Source organism: Diplotaxodon limnothrissa, linkage group LG3 (genome assembly GCF_057381915.1).
Source record: "Diplotaxodon limnothrissa isolate DT_005_m linkage group LG3, D_limnothrissa_male_GT1.1, whole genome shotgun sequence".
Taxonomy (NCBI): Eukaryota; Metazoa; Chordata; class Actinopteri; order Cichliformes; family Cichlidae; genus Diplotaxodon; species Diplotaxodon limnothrissa.
This window is the reverse complement of record NC_140598.1, coordinates 63,259,378-63,280,089: the sequence shown is the minus strand read 5'-3', so window position 1 is coordinate 63,280,089 and position 20,712 is coordinate 63,259,378. Positions and strand designations below refer to the sequence as shown.

General features: G+C 39.3%; 3 protein-coding genes across 4 annotated transcripts; all 3 read right to left on the bottom strand.

The window, feature by feature from the left end:
• Positions 1–8,139: 8,139 nt before the first annotated feature.
• LOC146636868 (uncharacterized) lies at positions 8,140–9,043 on the bottom strand. The gene is made up of 3 exons (XM_085350387.1): positions 9,001–9,043; positions 8,580–8,924; positions 8,140–8,489 (listed from the first exon to the last, which is right to left on the bottom strand). The coding sequence occupies exons 1-3, from the start codon at positions 9,041–9,043 to the stop codon at positions 8,140–8,142; spliced, it is 738 nt and encodes a 245-aa protein (XP_085206513.1).
• A 2,067-nt stretch (positions 9,044–11,110) lies between these two features.
• Positions 11,111–15,334, bottom strand: LOC146636867 (uncharacterized). The gene is made up of 6 exons (XM_085350386.1): positions 15,315–15,334; positions 15,151–15,265; positions 12,832–13,510; positions 11,452–11,580; positions 11,331–11,368; positions 11,111–11,215 (listed from the first exon to the last, which is right to left on the bottom strand). Exons 1-6 carry the CDS (start codon positions 15,332–15,334, stop codon positions 11,111–11,113), a joined length of 1,086 nt encoding a protein of 361 aa, XP_085206512.1.
• A 1,118-nt stretch (positions 15,335–16,452) lies between these two features.
• On the bottom strand, positions 16,453–17,930 carry LOC146636866 (uncharacterized). 2 transcript variants are annotated; one of them, XM_085349709.1, is made up of 5 exons: positions 17,873–17,930; positions 17,049–17,750; positions 16,811–16,927; positions 16,679–16,722; positions 16,453–16,569 (listed from the first exon to the last, which is right to left on the bottom strand). In XM_085349709.1, exons 1-5 carry the CDS (start codon positions 17,928–17,930, stop codon positions 16,453–16,455), a joined length of 1,038 nt encoding a protein of 345 aa, XP_085205835.1. The 2 variants fall into 2 exon arrangements, with proteins under 2 accessions (XP_085205835.1, XP_085205836.1); XM_085349710.1 differs by having other exon boundaries at positions 17,049–17,740; positions 17,869–17,927.
• Between the last annotated feature and the right edge of the window lie 2,782 nt (positions 17,931–20,712).

Below are 20,712 nucleotides of genomic sequence, written 5' to 3'. Positions count from 1 at the left end.
TAAAGACAAATAAAAAATGTAAGTGATCAATATGCAGAGAAATGCAGTTTAAGTTGTGGAAATGTCTGTTCTAATGTTTAGAGTTTTGTGTGTAGACATGAGCCATAATCAATCTTTTGTATTCATGTGCTGGACTGAGAAGATAAGTGCTGTGTTGCCAGTCTGTCATTATACTTGTGAACAGGGTTAAACACAAAATTATGGTTGTGCTCAATAGTAATCAGAAAATATTTGGTTAAAGATAATTATGTTTAAGTTGACAATTTTATATTGTGAAAAACTAATTATTATTTTAAGGACAGGCTGTGCTGAAAGCCTGTGTACAAAATGCCTTCAGACATGTTTGTGTGTGTGTGTGTGTGTGTGTGTGTGTGTGTGTGTGTGTGTGTGTGTGTGTGTGTGTGTGTGAGAGAGAGAGAGAGAGAGAGAGAGAGAGAGAGACTAAATGAGAGTGCACACAGGACATTCTGATCTCTGAATGTCTCAACTTTAAAGTGTATGATTTAGTAAAAAGGGGATTATATTGAGTAAATTGTCACTGAGAAACAGTTTTCAAGAGAAAACGTATTTGGATTAAAAAGGATTACGATAAAGTGAATGTTAAAAATGAAAAGTGAAGCTTATTCAGATATGATTGAATGTTCAAAAGTAACTGAACTGTCCATATTAAAAGACATAATAACAATAAAAAATTTTATTTAAGAAAGCATCTTTCAAAAAACTCAAGGACACTGTACACAAGCAATAACAAATAGATAAACAAATAAATAGGGAAATAGAGAGAGAATGATAAGTTGTGGCTGAGGATCAGTTGACCTGATTGGTTGACTAGATATTAGAGAGAGAGAGGTGGGGCGAGGTGGGGCGAGTCTAAACCTGGATGTATGGAGGTGTTGTGGGTCTGTTCCCAGTGGTCCTGTAAGATTAACAATTTAGACGATTGGATCGAGAAGAGATGCTCAGAGAGTGCAGACTACATTCTGGACTTGCTCTGATGCCAATTAGCCAGTCATCCATAACACAAAGCAAATCCAGGCATATTTTGAATATTTTTATGGAGCTACATATTCCAGCTGTGGTTTGTATTTACACAGAGCTGTGACAAAGCATTTGGCCACTACCAGATTTCCTGTTATTTTATATATGTCACACTTTATGTTTCAGTTTTTACTTAACCGTGCCGCACCTGAAATAATTCAGGCAGGATACACTCAGCTTCACACAAATGAAGCAGAATACAGTCACACATAGCAAACCTAGGAGCTCCGCCTTACTTTGAAATCTATTTAACATGCACCATGACAGGACGAATTATTAATTAATTCATGTTTAAACTTAACTTAGAGTTTTTATATGGGAATATTTGCACTTCTGTTAAATTAAACTTTTATGTTTCTTTTGTTTAGGAGCAACAGAAAAACAGGAGCACTAGGAGTCCAGAAACAACAAAAACAAAAAAACTAGGCACAAGAGTCAGGGCCAGCTGCGTGAAAAGTGGCAGCACCGACACAGTTCAGCGGGCCGACTGCGTCGAAAGCCACTGTAGCATAGGTGAAGCAGATCCCGACTCAAGCCACATGGAAACCCGCAACGGTGACACAGGTGTGGATGCCGACTGCTTGGAAAGCGCCAACAGTGAGACTGTCCAGGGCACTGGCCGTGAGGACAGTGGCAGCAGTGACGTTACGTAAATGAAGCAGGTCTGGAGGCTGACCGTGGTGGCAACAAGGTTCAGGAGGCAGCCCATGACGATCCTAAGCTGATGGCCTGGAAAGTGGCCAGCGACGGTGAGGTGCAGGCCGTGCTGGACGTGCATGTGCAGGCTTGTCTGGACGAGGACGTGGTCATGGCCGTGGGCTCATGGACAGCTTGGCTAACAGCTGGTATGCAGGACCAGACGAGACGGGACCAGAAGAGGCAGGACCAGACGGTAGCATGGTGTTTGCAGGTGGTGGCACGGAAGCCGTGTATGGTGGCGCTGACGGTGGTGCTGATGGCTGGATGGGCTCGCCTGAGCTCCAAGCAGGAACAGAAAACAACTGGGTGGACTCTCCAGAGCCCCCAGTCAACACTGATGGTGGCGTAGAAGTCACGGATGGCTGAACCGACTTCTTGGAGTCCCCACCAGAGACAGAGAGCTGGAGTAGCTCTCCAGAGCCTCCAGCCGGAACAAATGGTTGGACAGACTCTTTGGAATCCACAGCAGAGACAGATGGCTGGTGAGGCTCACCAGAGCCCCCAGCAGAAACAGAAACAGGGCCAGCAGATACAGGGCAAGCAGGTGCAGAGACCCCTGGCTGAGACAAAGCTGGCTGGAGCTGTGCAGGGCATTTGCTCTCCTCAGGCAATGACAGCAAAATGAAGTCCTCAGCTGGCTGAATAAGCTCAGTAGAGCCTCCGGCAGAGGATGGAGGTGGCTGGAGTGGCTCACCAGAGCCAGCGAGAACAGGCAGTGGGCCACAAAGTGCAGAGGCCCCTGCCTGAGGCGAAGCAGAGCCAGCAGGTGTGGAGAACCCTCCCTGAGCTGGCGGCTTAGGAGGTGGATGAGCAGAAGACTGAGCTAGCAACTGAACTGATGACTCAGGTTGTAACAGAGTAGATGTCTGAACTGGTAACAGCGCTGTTGATTGACTCTTAGCTGCTCTTCTCTGGGGAAGTAAATACTGGATAAATACTTATATTTAAGTTTTTATTGTTTCACAAAAGGTTAGAAATGGAATGTCCACAGTTTAGAGTTTATTTGCAGATGTTTTTTTAAATAAGCTTGGCAGAGGCAAAGAAAAAGCAAAAATAGAAAGAATAAAGAAAAGAATAATGAAATCACGTCAATTCTACTTAATTAACTCTGAGCTAATGATGAGTTTGCAGTGAGGTGGAACACATCTTCAGTGCTGAAAGTCCCTATCTCACCACCAACCTCTCTCACTCCAAAAATAGGAACATAGTGCAGATCAATTAAATGCATCACACTTATATCAGAATATATCAGTTCTCCCTGAGCTGCATCTTCTTAATCTAAATTGCGATGCTGTTGTAGAAACCTACAGTGTATCCAGAAAGTATACAGCGCTTCACTTATTCCACATTTTGCCATTACAGCCTTATTCCAAAATTGATTAAATAAAATGTTCACCTCAAATTTCTACACACCTTACCTCATAAGGACTTGTTGGTGAGGAAGTCTTCCCCCTCACAACGACCAGACTCTGTGTCTGACCTCGGCTGATGTGAGGAAAACTCTTCACAGAGTTAACCCAGGGAAAGCTGCTGGTCCAAATAACATCCCTTGGAGAGTACTCCGAGAACGTGCAGACCAGCTGACAGATATCTTCACTGACATCTTCTACCTCTCCCTGAGCACTGCTGTCGTCCCAACGTGTCTCAAGACCACCATCATCATTCCTGTGTCAAAGAAGTCTTCAGTGTCCTGCCTCAATGACTACCTTCCAGTTGCACTCACACCCATCATGATGAAATGCTTCAAGAGTCTCCTGATGAGTCACGTTAAGACCAGGCTGCCACCCACACTGGACCCACTGCAGTTCACCTGTCGCCTCAACCGGTCAACAGATGACACCATCGCCACCACTCTACATCTTGCCCTCACCCACCTGGACAATAAAGACACATATGTACAAATGCTGTCCATTGATTTCAGTTCAGCATTCAACAAAATCATTCCTCAGCACCTGATTGGAAAACTGAGCCTGCTGGGCCTGATCACCTCCCTCTGCAACTGGAGTCTGGATCTGTAACAGCATCTCCAACACAGCCACACTGAGCACTGGAGCCTCTCAGGGCTGTGTGCTCAGCCCACTGCTGTTCACTCTGCTGACTCACCACTGTGTAGCAGTGCACAGTTTGAACCACATCATCAATTTTGCTGATGACACGACTGTGGGGGGTCTCATCAGCAAGAACGAGTCAGCATACAGAGACGAGGTGAAACTGCTAACAGACCGGTGTAGAGTCAACAACCTGTCTGTAAATGTGGACAAAACAAAGGAGATGACACTCTTCACCCTGCTGTCTTCTGGAAAGAGGCACCAGAGCATTCATGCCCTCACTGCCAGACTGCGAAACAGCTTCTTCCCCCAGGCAGTGGAGTGTCTAGAAAATTTTTGTTGGTGGGGGCAGATAGGGGCACAGATTTGGAGAAGGGTGGCAGATGTAATTGGCAGATAATGTTAAAAACAATTCTACCAACCGTTAACCATAATTCAATAACCCTGTAAACCTAATAACCGAATGCGCTTTTAACTCCTATTAGAATGAGATTTTAACCACTATGGTGCAAAGTTTTTAGATACTGCGTTGATAAAGTACAAGAGATACAATCAGTCAGTGTTTATTCAGCAAGTAAATACTTTCTATGCTGCCTTATGGTAAACTTTGGTAATATTGATGTATAAAGAACAACACTGGCTGATGATGACATACAGTCAGCTGGCATGGTGACACTGCCAGTATAACCTGCAGGGCTGGACTGGGACAAAAAAAATTGGGCATTTTCACTACAGACCAGCCCACCAGGTATTAAAGCCATAAAGCCTTTGAATGAAAACAAACGCTGTTGTGACAGTGATGTACACTGTCTTTTTGGTATATGGATGATTTCTATACATTTTACGTTAGATAAAAACTTTGTTCGCAAGATTCAGATAATTATTTAATAAAAGCTAGGTATTTGAATTGAGAATAAAAAAAGAAAAGTATTTCTTGGTGCCCCCCTTTCCCTGTTAATGCCCTACCTGGCCCCCTGGCAACACTTTGCCGCCCCTGCACAGTTACCAGCTGTCAGCTACTTAGAAAAGATCCTGGTGTTATTTGTCTCTCAGAAACAGTTCATAACTTCCCTTCAAGTCATTCATGTTAACTAAAAGGTAAACCTGTTTCTCCATCACAGCTCTGATGATTCAGTAAGGACATCTCCTGGTTTCATCTTCATGTTTCCCTCTCATCACATATACAAACCGACATCATGACCAGCAGCTTTACAGCTGTGGCTCCAGCAAACATCAGCTGATAGTAGAAATTAATATTAAATAAATTCTAACAACAGCTGATCAAGCTTAAACGTGCTGCTGTTGTTTACCACAACATCCGCTGGTTTCCTGTTTCTGGCGCAAAGTGGGCGATAAACAAACAAGAGAGAAAAGCCGATCAGCTGATCACTGATCAGTTTCATGATTGAAGTAGCAATAGAAGAGGCAGCTGTAAAGACAGGATAACTCCAGCTTTGTGTCTTTTTCCATTCTAGCTAAAGTCCGGGACAAACTGCGTCTCTTCTCAGCTCAATACGGAACACGTAAATTTTTCTCTGAATGAGGGACCATTCCATTTTTAAGGAGCTGTTGGCAACTCTACTAACTAGCCTTATGAATGAAATAAAGTTCACTATCAGTAACATCATAGCAACCGAACAGCTGTATAGAAACTCGTCATGCTAGCTCACGCAGTATGAGTTATTGTAACTGACTGTAAAAAGTCAGCACAACGAAAATAAACTGCACCTAAACTTGGTTTATATCTGACCCAGATAGACTGCAGGTCGTAACTTCTTACCTGAAGTTCACCTGACACTTGGACCGGCGGCTGCCTCGGCGCTCTCCTCCTGCTTCACCTTCCCTCATCCACCTGTTGCCTCTGTGGAAGCTCCGCCATAGCCACCACCAAACAACTGAGTTATTTTTACACATCGGCCAGCATCTTGCCAATCCACCACCTCTCATTGTTCATGCCGTTACAAAAAAAGTCATCAGCCCACCATGCAAACGTCTGATGGCTAGTCCAGCTATGTTAACTTGTTAATCTTTCGCCGAAAAAATGTTTTCTGCGGTGCCATCTTTCGTGCTTGGCTCGCCTACCTTTGCTAACATGATGCTCATAGTGCAGAAGCCGGTGCTGTATTCACTTACCCTCGGATATCTGAGCTTCACTGTGAAACCATAATCGTACATTTGATATTTCATTAAATTTTATTGTTTTAGCTTCGGGGTGGCACCTGGGGTGGCCAGTCTGGTTGAGCCTGTACCCCCCCAGGCCACCCCGCTGGACACGCCACTGCCCCCAGGCTACACACACACGTATCGTTCTGTTCTGTCTGGTGTTGAACTTTTTTTTTCTTGCAAATTTTGCACCTTGCACATTATGTAGTCACGTGTTTATTGTCTGTTATATGCCATATGTAGCGCCATGGTTTTGGAGGAACGTTGTCTCATTTCATGGTGTACTTTACCACTACACATGGTTGGAATGACAATAAAACCACTTGACTTGACTTGATCACTACCAGCAGCCATGACTGTCGACATGAGGCAAGCTGGATCCATGCATGCAATGCTGAAAATCAGTCAACTCAAAAATAAATTAACTGTTAACAGTCTTTAAATTGTTTGATTTTATTGTCTGATCAACTTTTTTTTATTAACTTTTTTAGTATTTCCGCAATGATTTATAATGTTTCACAACATTTTTTGGCACATGGCTGTGTATTGTAGAACATGAATAACATTACAACAACAGACGGTGCGTTTTTGAAATTATCATTATTGTTTTAGCTTTAGACAGTTCCTTACCTTATCTGATTATAAAATCTGCTTTTAAATATTGTTTTTAAAGGGATATTTATTCTGTTGACCAAATTCAATTTTCCCCCTTTATTTCCATGCAGTACCTGAGGCAACGTTCTTTAACTAGAAATGAAAAAGCAAAAGTCACATCCTCCAGGATTTCATTGAATAATTGAATTTTATCTAACAGTGGAGTGAGTGTGATTGCTATTGTGACAAATGGGACTATTGCTGTGAACCAACAACACGAGGCTGAGAGATCTCAAACCAAGTAACTCTCAGAAGTGTCTGAATCAACAGTTTATTATAACAGTGACACTAATGGATCATTTCTGGATCATCTCTGTGATGAAGAGCCCCTTTACATCAGCCACTGAAATGAAGAAAACTCAGCACGAAACAACAGCAAAGAGTATTACTGAGTATGGATTATAATATATAGGGTCTAACTTACAATACAAAGCACCTTGAGGCATTGTTGTGATTTGGCGCTGTATAAATGGAATAAAATTGAACTGAAAGAGAAGACTTCACAAGGTCACAGATGCAACCTAACAGTTTAATAACACACAATTTATAAACTTACTGCTTACAGTAAAACAGTGAGATATGCTGCATGAAAAGCTGAAAATGCATTTTTTTAAAGGCATGATATGTGTTAATGATAAAAAAGAACTATCATATAGAAATGATGAAAAGAGAGAGAGAGAAAGCAAGTGAAAAATGTCATCAGCGTGTCAGCTTTCCTCTCACATGCCTCTGTCTTACAGAAAAGATGCTAAAATATAAGTAAAATCAGTTAACAAGAAACTTTAGACTTAGAACAAAAAAAACTGAAAAAAAAAGAGCAGGCTTTAAACCAATTGAGCAGAATAATGTTAGGAAGAGCGAGAGAACAGCCTAAACATTTCAAAGCTGCAGTAATAAGTTCATAACTAGACATGTGGCATCAAAGTCGTAACGGCTTCAGTTCAGTGTAGCTTCACCCTGGAGTACACACATTCACTCCAGATACCATCTCTCTGTTCATTTGATCTCTTGATTTCGAGGTTTTCTTCACCTCTAACCTGAGAAAAAGTACAATAATGTGAATGAAATCAAAATTATGAGCCACTTAGGATGGTGTAATGATTATATAAATATTCAACTAAACAGCACATACCTTGGACAGAGGTGAAAGTCCTGAGCTAAACTCTGAAAAGCAGGCAAAGTGATTGGTGTTATGCTCAGTGGAACATACAGTATAGAGATCAACAGCATCGGTTACTGTACAGTGGTAGCGGTTTCTCTTACTGATCATGAACACAGCAAAAACCAGATAAACACCCATGATGATGATGATGATGATGCATGACAGGGTTCTCTCACGGACACAAAAACTCTCGTGATCATTGATGTCGTCTGGCAATACAGACAGGAGACATTAGAATTTCATTTCAAACCAATTTCTAATGTATGAATTGAAAAAGCAAGAAAGAGGTTATAAAAAGATAATCATCATATGTGTATTTGGGAAATTATGAGTTTTAAACACAAGATTTTCTACTGCAAAAAAATCTTAAGTAAATTATACTCCAAAATTACTTATACCAATCTTGGTCCCATTTCCAAGCAGTATTTGTCCACATGCATTGACAGCACAGTAGTAGACCCCAGCGTCATTCCGGCTCCTGACGACAAAGTTGTACACGCAGGTAGTTCGTCCTCTGTCAGTTCTCTGGGAGATGTTGTTCTTATTGTCAGAGCAATAAATCATCTCTGGAGCAGAACCATCCGAGTTTTTCAGCCACATGAAACTAGTGAGTTCTGCTGTGCATTGAGCAGAGTGAACCGAACAGCTGAGAGTCACAGAGTCTCCGGACCTCACTGACTTTGATTCTGGCTGCTGGACGACAGAGTCGCTGATTGTCTTTGCACCTTGGAAAACAAACCATTTGGACTGTGATTGTTAGCACTGTGTTCATATTCAGTTGAAATTATGTGAAATGCAAACATGTCCAAACATACCTGTCAACATCAGAAATGTTCCTGACCCAAACTGAACCTCACTTATGTGTAAGACTCCACAGAAGTATGTTCCAACATCTTCCCATGATGTTTTATTTATGGTCAGATGATTGTTAGTCATGTCAAATTTAACTGAAGAACGGTTAACAAATTCATCACTGAACTCTCTCACATTATAGTAAGAATCAGCTTTTACCACCAGCTGTAGTTTCCTCCCTGTAGTCACCTTGTACCACACGATTTTCTTTGATGCGCTCTTTACGAAGCATTTAATAGTAGCTGAGTCGCCAATCTTCACTGTTTTCAAAGATTCAGGCTGAGAGATGTCACTTAACTGTGCTGCACCTGAAATAATTCAGACAGACTCAGTTTCACACAAATGAAGATCAAAAGTTTACACAAGTCAATTTCTTTTACTTACATAAAGAGCAGATCAGGAAAACGTTCACAAAGAACATCTTCATCTTGTCTCCTTCTTCAGTACAGCAGTCCACACCTAATGAAGCAGCAGTATACTTCTCAGATTTAAAAACGCCAGCTTGTCCTACATTTTGCCACATCTGACAGGTCTGATTGGTTCATCACCATCACACTGCAGAACATGATTGGCTCTGTCGCGTAACGTGGCGTAGCGAGAGACTGAGGCCTGGCCGCCCCCTGCCATCAAAGCTGAGGGGGTAAAAGGACTTGACATTCAGCCTTATGTGTTAAAAATGTGTTAATAAAAAGTGGTAAAACAGAGCTTTTTCCTATAGTTTGGTCATCATCTTTGTAATTTGTCATTTGTAATCAAGGACAAATAAAAAATGTAAGTGATCAATATGCAGAGAAATGCAGTTTAAATTGTGGAAATGTCTGTTCTAATGTTTAGAGTTTTGTGTGTAGACATGAGCCATAATCAACCTTTTGTTCGTTGGACTGAGAAGATAAGGACTGTGTCACTAACCAGTCAATATACTTTTGAACAACAAAAACAATGTTAAATGTTGTAAACGTCAAACACTCAATTGTCAGTTCATTGTCATTGTGCTGACAGTTAAATGTGCTCAATACTAATTAAAAAATAATCAGTTAACGTTAATTATGTTTAGGTTGACAATTTTAATATTGTGAAAAAAAATGACTTTAAAGACAGGTTTAATCCAGGCTGCGCTGAAAACCTATGTAGAAAATGTCTTGAGAGATATGAGTGTGCGAATGTGTGTGTGCGTGTGTGTGTGTGTGTGTGTGTGTGTGTGTGTGTGTGTGTGTGTGTGAGAGAGAGAGAGAGAGAGAGAGAGAGAGACAGAAACTAAATGAGAGTGCACACAGGACACTCTGATCTCTGAATGTCTCACAGTTAAAGTGCATGACTTAGTAAAAAGGGGGATTGTATTGAGTAAATTGTGACGGAGAAACAGTTTGCAAGAGAAAAAGTATTCGGATTAAAAGTGAATGTGAAGAATGGAAAGTGAAGCTTATTCAGATATGATTGAATGTTCAAATGTAACTGAATTATCTTTGATAAAAGAGAGAGAATGATAACGTGTGGCTGAGGATCTATTGACCTGGTTGATTGAGTAGATATTAGAGAGAGAGAGAGAGATGGGGCGAGTGGGCACTTGACAAAGTCTAAACTGGGATGTATGGAGGTGTTTTCGGTTTGTTCCCAGCGGTCCTGTAACATTAACAGTTTAGATCATTGGATCTCAGAATTCCAGCAGAGATGCATAGAGGGAGAGAGGACTGCCCATATTCTGGACTTGCTGCGATGTCAATAGGCCAGTCATCCATAAAAACAAAGCAAATCCAGGCATATTTTGAATATTCTTCCTGAGCTAATTACTACTACAGCTGTAGTTTGTGGCTACACGCATTCAGTGGTGTGATCAAGCATTTGTCCCCTTCCTGATTTCCTGTTTTTTTGTATGTTTGTCACACTTAACGTTTTAGACCATCAAACACATTTAAATATTAGACAAAGATAACACATATAAACAAACAAGGGACTTTCCAAATGAAGGTGTTTACTATTAGGAAGAAAAACCCTACATGGCCCTGTGTGAAAAAGTGTTCACCCCGTAAAACCTAATAACTGGTTGGGCCACGCTTAGCAACAAACAAAGCGTTTGAGGGCAATGAGTCTTTTACAGTGCGGTGGAAGGGAAGGGGGCGGGCACTTCAAACCACTGTATTCACGCTCCACTCATACTCACGTCTGATCTCAACACACAAACGTCAGAATATTCAAAATATTTTTATTATTTTGGTTGAGAGGGGGGAGGGACTAAAATTCACGATGCAAAAAAAAAGTGATCATTATTATCATGATATTAAAATACAAATGCACATAATTCTTTTATATACATAACAGACACTTTTAATAGTCTGAAATACAAATGTCATTATTGTCCATGTTAAATTGTGGTGTGAGGAAATGAATGAAATAGTAACTTATAAATGTCTTTTATAAGGGAAGTCATGCTTCAAAGAGAACCTCACAAGGTCCTGTGTTTATACACAGAGACCAAAAGCCTGTCCACTTTACTGCTTTACACTAGAATAGACACATTTACTCCAGGTGTTGTCCATTCTGATCTGTTCATCTTCATGTCCCTCAAAGGTTTGAAATAGAGGTAGCCTCCTCCTTGGTCACCCTGGGGATGAAAAACAGTACAACAGCTGAGTCACTTTCACATTTATTAAAAAAAACTAACAAACATGGATGGAACGTAAAACTGTGCTTTTTCTTTCAAAAGAAAATGCACTTACATTTGCTTTGAAAAAGGGGGAGTTTTTTGCTGGATAATCTGGAAAACAGAAAACTGTGTCAATATAATGTCAAATTCACCGGAGGATAAAAAACAAACTTAAGGAATACTAAACCACTTGCCTGTGTATGTGCTCCTGTTTTTCTTTCTTGTCATGCACATTAAGGAAGCCAGTAAAACACTCAGGACGCTGGTGAAAGCTGAAACCCCCCTCCAGAAATACAACAAGAGAAGAGTGTCCCCTTCATCTACTGAGATAGTAACCCAACAAATAAAGTTAAAACACAGATGTTGTCTTGTCAGCAAAACTGGCTTGGTTGGTAAAATGCTAAATGGCCTGTATTTGTATAGCGCTTTACTAGTCCCTAAGAACCCCAAAGCACTTTACACATTCAGTCATCCACACATTCACACACTGGTGATGGCAAGCTACATTGTAGCCACAGCCACCCTGGGGCGCACTGACAGAGGCGAGGCTGCCGGACACTGGCGCCACCAGGCCCTCTAACCACCACCAGTAGGCAACGGGTGAAGTATCTTGCCCAAGGATGCAAAGACCGAGACTCTCCAAGCCGGGGCTTAAACCGGCAACCTTACGATTACAAGGCGAACTCCCAACTCTTGAGCCACGATCACCCACTAAATAGACTGATTCTTATAGAGCACTTTTGTACTCTCCAGGAGCACTCTATACAACATGCCTCATACAGACAAGCACGTTTTTTTCTGTTTAAGTGTTTTTGAATTTCTGTAACACACTCACTCATTGATGCATCAGAGAGCAGTTTGGGGTTAGTGTGTTACATGTAGACTGAAGCAGCCAGGCAACCACTCATACACCCACCTCATACAACGCAAACTGTGCCATAGACAAACAGATGTCGACCATGTCTGGTAATACTGATGACACTATTTTTTTATTATGGGTCAATGTCTGCTGCAAGTAGCGGACAGAGATTAACAATACTGCATGGACATTTTTAAATGTATTTATAGTTAAACAATTCTACCTAATAACATGCGACCATTTAAATTTACCATTTTAAAGCGTGCTGGATAATAAGCGTATTTGTCTGTACTGTTAGAAAGGCTGTCTCCCTCCTTATGTCAGCATTATAACAGCGTTGTCTAGCCTTATTTGTGTCTTAATCAGTTAAGTTATAAAGCAAAAGGTCATTAAGCTAGGCACCTAATACGTATTTACTTGTAAATGTCTGAACAATATGTTTAAAGGTTTTCCCATGATTATTTTTATGTTGGCTGGAAAGAAAATATTTTTATTTTCCGCTGTTAGTGCAGCTTAGTGCAAGTTACTACAACTTCTGCATGAATGTCCATTTCATGCTTTGGAGAGGCAAAGTGGGAAATGCTTTAAAAAGCAAAAGGTCATTAAGATAAGCAGTTAATATGTATTTACATGGTGGACTGGCCTGCCTTCACACACTTTGACATGATAGTGAGTAGCTTGTTCAGATAATAGAACCTTTCCCAAAATTACTTACCCTCAACATTCAGCTTGGTCCCATTGCCAAACAGTAAGCGTCCAAATAAAGCAACAGCACAGTAGTAGGACCCAACATGAGAGACATTCAAGTTCTTCATTGGCAGGCTGTACACACAGGTGTGTGCTTGTGCCTCAGATTTCTTCTTGCACTCATCATTCCTGCCTCCATGGGTGTATATGAGCCCTGGATGAGATTCTTCAGAGTCTTTGAACCAGTAAACCTTGTGGTCTTCATCACAGGTCCCAGTGCGGACTGTACAGTTCAGAGTCACAGAGTCTCCTGGCTGGATGGTCTCAGATAGTGATTGTAGGACAAAAGTCTGGATGTCCAAACTGGAACCTTTTACATTGAGATATGTTTCTTTGGTAAACTCTAAAATAAAAGTAAAGCTTGTTGCGCAGTAGTAAGTAGCTGAATCTGAGACACGCAGATCTGTTATTTTCAAGTGATTTTTACTGATGCCAGTAACTAACGTAAAGCGTGGATTACTTTTGAATTCATTATAAAATATGCCATTTCCCTCATATCTGTAGTAGGTAGAGATGAGTCTTGGTTTTTGTCCCAGAGTTTGTTTGTACCAGTAAAGTCTTGCAGCTTCACCTTCGTAAGAACAGTGCAGAGTTACTTCATCACCAACATCAGCAGAAACAAAATCAGTCTCTTGATGAAGAGATGAGTGCGGTTCAGCTGGCTGAGCTGAAACAAGATACAAGACAACGCACACACATTTCTTTCATTGCATATATATTTAGTGCAGTGGACATCTGAAACCTAATTGAGAAATGACATCTCAAAACAGCAAAATTAGAACTCACCTATTATTCCTACGCACACACGTATCAGATAAACTACAAATATTAAATGTGTCATTATGGTAAAATAATTTTTCTGCTCTTCAAAGAGGAAATTTCATGTGACCGGCCAACCACAGAATATGTGTAATGTCCCGTAAAGGAAACATGCTCATTGCTGTCATGTTTAGCGCTTGAAAAATGAAAAACCACAGACATCCTTGGTTGTGCAACGTTGTGGACGTAAAATGGGTCGTGCTTTCTTTGAAGATTTGCTTCAGTTTCCATTTAGAGAAAGAAAACTACGACGCTCATCTGGTTTGCTTTGTTTCAGATGTGACACTGTGTGGCACTAACATTAAAGTGGTCCTGTCATTACTAATTTCAAACTCAACTCTATCTATCTTCTATTCTTTGACTCACATAAAATAGTTGGTTATTTTGACCACCTGGGATTAGTTTAAAAACGTTGTGGCGCTGCCGTGGTTTAAACTCGGCCTTCCTATTGGTCTTTCTTCCCGTGCCTAACTCATACTTTGCCTTCTGCAGCAGGCTTCTCCCTGTAATGATAAGAGCATTAAAATAACACAAACACACCACACGTTTTCCTCTAGGTTATCCTCACACCTTAAAGTTTCTGTGCCTTGCTGCGTCAGGACACCATCACCCTATAGTCGTGGTGATGGTGGGCAGGCTGTGAGACAAAGCTGTGTGAAAGGTACAGCCACGTTGCTCGGTGATAGCATAATAGCCTGTTTTAGCTAGCTGAAATGTATTGTTTGGGGGCAAATACAATAGTGTTAAAAATGCTTATATATGAATATTCAGTCCAGTACACCTAAAACTATGTTGAGATCGTGAAATGTTGGCATAGAACTATGGCGCAAGCCTGAAAACGTCCCACAAAAACTGAGCAAACAGGTGTTTTTTAACCTTTTTTTTAAACTGTGCTGCAATTAATTACTGCACAACTAATTTTGACTGCATCTCCACACAGGATGTGCTTACGAAGATGGAATATGGGGGCGAGCAGAAGTACGTTAAAGTTCCACAAAGTGATGAATGGAGGACATGCATATTGTATTGAAGAAAAGAGTAATGAACATGCTGTCATTTGCATTGACCAGTGCACCCATGTCAGACCCTTTGATAAACAATATTCCAATGAGAGCATGTACACTGTTCCATGTTTTAGAAAATGATTGAAAATTGAGGTTCACAGTTCAAAATAAATGTTTTTCAGAAAAACATTGGCTCTTTTTAATAAATGTGTATTCCCCAAGGAATTTCTGAAAGTTCAGAAGAGTAAAATTTAAACCTTTTAGAATTAATTAGAAGAAAACTCTTATGTAGTTAAAATAAAATACTCTGTGAGACTTGATATCTAAACTCTTAACACCTAGCTAGCATTAATAAGTGTTAAATTATCAACTCCAGACAGATTTGGTATTTAACACTAAATCTGAGTTAAGATGCCAACTCTCCAAAAAGAGTTAAATTCACACTCTTTGGTGTGGACCCATATAGACACTTTAATAGTGTTGAAATCAAATCTGACAGTGTTAATTTGTGTATACTGGATTTGCTGTGTACTAGGTACTTTTTTAGTACATGCTCGCCCGGGGTTTCCAAGAGTCTGACTAAAAGCCACAGACTGAACAGCATTTATATTGTTGCGTCAACCGTTACCTTTGTGGTAGTGTTCCCATCACATATTAATTACAATGCCGGACTTGGTAATCTAGAGCAGAATGATCAAAATTTGACAGTTTCAGGCCTGAGCAGAAGAGCCGAGGAGGTGAAGCTGTCGACTGAGGCAGAACAGTGTGCATTGCAGAGGAGAAGCTGCCAGGTTAATAGATGTGGCAGATGTGGATGAGATGATAAACCCTGACTGTGGTCGTTTTATAATAATCATTTAACATTTTAAAACCAGCTGAAAGGTCAGTTTTAAAATAAAGCCATTCAGATAGTTGCAAATAAAATAAAGATGGTATAAAAACAGAACATTTATTGTGAAACAAATTCCACAAATTATTCAAAATCAATTTTGAACTTTTCATAATGTTCTTCTGTAAAAATAACATCCTCAGATGTTGGTATACCGTTTATTTATTCTATTCTAATTTTAATTTTACGATCTATAATAGAATGATCAAAATCAGTGATAAAACTAACAAGACCTCCAAATACTTAAGTACTTTTTTGTCAAATATTATTATACTCATACAAATATTATCATTATTATTATAAATAAGTATAAACTTGTGGAAATCAACAACTTAATGTTGGTTGCTCAGATCTACACTTTAATAGAAACTGTTTGTCTTGATACAACTCTAACTGAACACTCAAAGCACTTTACACAACTTGCCTTATTCACACATTTACACAATGTAAATGCTTTCTATTTAACATTCACACACATTCATACTTCAGTGAATGCATTGGGGAGCAATTTGGCATTAGTATCTTGCCCAAGAGTATTTGTTACATATATTTATGTATGTAGCAAATACTGGATATTGACATAACAAATTTCATATTAAAATGATACCGTTTTAGTATGTCAATAATTTATCAGCCAATTAGGAAATATAGACTCTGTGAATAAAAAAAGAAAACAAGCATTTAATGTTCGGACATTCAGCAAATATGCGATGTTATAATCAACTTTTCAGTTGTAATTTATATTAGCAATAAATGAGAAAAAGAAGAGAAATACAGCAACCAATGTACTTTTAAACGAGTCATATTTGAGACAAAAGTACACATGATACTGCTACGCTTAAGCCCTATTACACAGAAGTAAACATGTAAAGTTTTATTATTTGATACTAGAATACAGACATTTATCCTCTGGATTCTCTCTTTTTCTTGTAGATCTGCTGGTCTTTTTTACCCTCAAAGCAGCATAATGAAGGGTTTCTTCAGGTTCACAATTCTGATAATGAAATAAATCCACAAATCACAATATGCCACATGTTATAAAATTTGAAAAATGACAGATAATTGTCATAATAACAAAATGATTTAGAATTGTATTATTCTACCTCTGTGTTTGTTATAGAGGAAGCTGAAAATCTTGCATTAGACCCTGAAACAAACACACAGACACACAAATCATATTTCAACCATACTGGATGGTAATTTTATATAAACAATATATGAACAGCAACATTTACCTGTACACTGCTGTCTGCTTATACCATAAATTAAGAAAGCCAGTATAAAGATCAGGATTGTGGTGAATGCCAAGGCAGCAATTAAGAAATACACAGAGAGAAGAAAAGTCTCCTGAGCTGCAGTAACAAATATGACAATAAGATATTATGTTAGCAGCTTTTCCAATTTGTAATAACATTTTAATTGTAAACAGAACTATTCATCAGTAAAAGAAATGTGTGCTAAGCTTCTACTCACACCCAAAATCCAGCTCGGTCCCGTTTCCAAAAAGCATGTATCCACACGAGGCAACAGCACAGTAGTAGATCCCAGCATGAGAAACATCCAGGTTCTTCATTGGCAGGCTGTACACACAGGTTTTTGTGTGTGTCTTTGGTTTCCTCTCACACTCATCATTCCTGCCTCCATGGCTGTAAATGAGTCCTGAATGAGACTCTTCAGAGTCTCTGAACCAGTAAACACGGTGTTCTTCATCACAGGTCCCAGTGTGTACTGTGCAGTTCAGAGTCACAGAGCCTCCTGGTTGGATGGTCTTAGATGCAGACTGCTGAATTAAAGGCCGGCTGTTCAAACCTGAACCTTTAACACTCACAGTGATTCCTTCTGCAAATTCAAAACTTACCGAAAAGCTACTCGCGCAGAAATAGGTAGCTGAGTCCGAAACCTGAAGATTTTTTATCATCAAATGGTTTTGAGCTTTTTCAGTAGACAGTGTGAAGCGTGGATTGTTCTCACATTCATCATAGAAAGTGCCATTTTTATCATACGAATAGAAGCTAGAAATGAGTCTTGGCTTCTCTCCCAGTGTTTGCTTATACCAGTAAAACCTTGCTACCACTTCACCTTCATAGAAACACTGCAAAGTTACACTCTCCCCGACATTAGTGGATATAAAAACTCTGTCTTGACGAACAGACGAGAGTTGATGACTCTTCGGAGCTGAAATGATAGAAGGAAAGAAACAAAACAAAGAAAACTGATTTAAAAAAAGTAGAACTCATGTCACTGAGTGACCTTAATCTCTAAAAGATAAAAGTTACTGAGGAAAAAACACAACTCACTCATTTCCCCAAAGAACAACAGCATCAAATAGAAAACAGATGGTGGAGATATCATCATGTTCAAATCCGTGACTTGAATGGAAAGAATCTTTCTGTTCATAGTGTCTTCAGGGGCAAGACTGTATTTGATTGGCTGATTTAAAGTCACACTGTATGCAAGGAAACAGCTTCACATTCACAGCATAGTGTCAAAACGTGATGAGAGATTCACATGGAGAACAAAGTGGCTCTTGAACTTTCCACTGAACTTCAAGTTATTGAAATTTAACTGACCACTCAGTCTTACTCGGATTGCACTTCACGGATCTCACTGATCTAAATATTATTTTTTAATATCTAGTCTAGTACAGGAAAATGTAGCAACTTCAACTTAGTGTAAGTGTTGTTTGTACAACAAATAGCTCAGTGGTGAAGGACACTGCTGGCAGTACCAATTTCCTTCGCCACTGCCTGAACTTATAATCTTTACCCTTTTCTGTGTGCATGTTCTTACATGTTGTTATTGACATTTTTTTGTAACTAGTTCAAATCAAGAGAGGAGGTTCATTGGGGAAAAAATGCATATTAAACAAAAAACACCTTGGATCAAATAAGAGCATAAGGAAACTTTCAGATAAGCATGTCTGAAGTGACTTTGGATTTGCACTAGTGGCTAAAAATAATGTATTTCTATCACCATCTTTACTATATACGAAAGTGATCAATTAGCCACTCTTACATGTAACCTACATATCAAGGAAGTGTACAGTTTCTTTATTCTATTCATAAGTAAACTGAAGGTTATTTTTAAATGCATTTAAGAGATTTAGAATTTTTTTTTCAGTTATTCATTTCCTTGAAAAATGCAAAATATTTCACGCTTTAACCTGCAATATTTTGTGTATCTTAAAACCAGCTTATTTTTAACAGGGTTAAAAATAAATCCATACTGGTTCCAGCAATATAAATCATATTTATCCACAGTTATTCATGATGACCAATTTTATCAATGTTTTTTTCCGATCTTTGATGCATTTGTCAAATATTATATTAATTGACATTACTCTAAAACAGTGAGTATAGTACTGCTAGATGTTAGGAGATGAGTCAAAGAAAGAAATTAGAACGAGGAACTGAAGAAGTGCCATTTGGGAAATGTCACTGTATGATCCTGTGGTTTTTTCTTTGTGCTATTTACTACACTGTAAAAAAATATATATAATATAAAAATATAAAAGTATTTTACTGTGTATTTTACAGTTTTGTACTGTTTTTTTTAGAATATCATTAAAATTACATAAAGAAACTGTGATTTTACATTTCAAATGTAAATTAACATAAAATCAAAAAACAATTTTCTTGTTTTTTAAATGTATTTGTCTGTACATATGCATATTTAGATTGTTAAAATACATTCACGAATGTATCATAATTTCACAAATATTTGTCCGTTATTTCAAAGATTGAAGTGTTAAATTCAAATGAAATGCTATGGAAAAATATATAACATGATTCTAACTGATGATTACATGATTGTAACTTTTGTTACATCAAATAATAATAATTATTATTATTGTTATTTAGGGCGATCGTGGCTCAAGAGTTGGCAGTTCATCTTGTAATCAGAAGGTTGCTGGTTCGAGCCCCGGCTCGGACACTCTTGGTCGTTGCGTCCTTGGTCAAGACACTTCACCTACCGCCTACTAGTGATGGCCAGAGGGGCCGATGGTGCGATATGGCAGCCTCGCCTCTGTCAGTCTGTCCCAGGGCATGCAATCCATTATTATTTAAACCAACTGTTAACTGTATATTTCTGTACATTTAAGTATTATTATTCATATTGCCACATTCATTGACCTTGTTTATAGGTAATTTCATTGTTTAATCAGATTAAAATGTTCCTAATTTAATGTTTAAAAGCACTTGAAAAAGGCAAAATCCCATGTAAAATTAGGGCAACAAACTGTATTGTCATTTCTGAAAATAATCATATTTTTATGAGAAAGTTATTTTCTGTTATTTTCTGGTATTATTTTGGCGCCCCAGCTGCCGGAATATTACTGTTTTTTTTAGGATTTTTTTTTTTACAGTGTAGTGTAGATCTGCAGAACCAGCACCCCAATGCAACATGCCTGTGTCGGCTCTCTGTTTAAAACATCCCATCCTCTGACCCTATGAGTACTAGCCAAGGCAATGCAGAGTTCAGATGGAACTGGTGTGGGTGAGAGGACTCGCCCAGTTCTCACTGCCTAGAAGTCCAGGTGTGTCTTCCCTGTTTCATCTGATAAGCCACACCGTTAGCAGGAACTCCCCTCTCAGTTGTGGTCCTTGGAATTTCTGGGCTGATTTTAGAGGCCTGGATTTGTATGGCCATGGGACTGTTATTTTTAAAGGGCTGGTGTAGGATTCATAAGATTCACATTTTTACTTTTACTTGGAGCAAGCTTGGAGGAGAGAGCACTAGAGAGCACATCGTTCAATGTTAAACAAAATAATCTAACAGGAAAGCAGGACTTTGTGGATATTCAGCCCTTCAGGAATACAGTGGGATCCCAAATCTTCACATAGTTGGGAAAGGCTGCGAGAAGCTTGGGAAGCTGCAATCCACCATGTAAGCAATGAAAGTACAAATTCTTCTCAGAAATACAATCCAAAACACCAATGATGATGATGAGCAGAGCCAAAGTCCAATTTGGAAATCCAACATCTGGGCAGCGAATGATCCCACTGGCATCTCTGCTGGAATTTCCAACTGCTCATCTTACAGAAGGCGCAGGGAACCGTTCAAGAATGTCTATGGGTGCTTTAATGTATGCTCTGTCAAGAGCCCACACACCTCTCCCCCTTATCTAGACAGACAA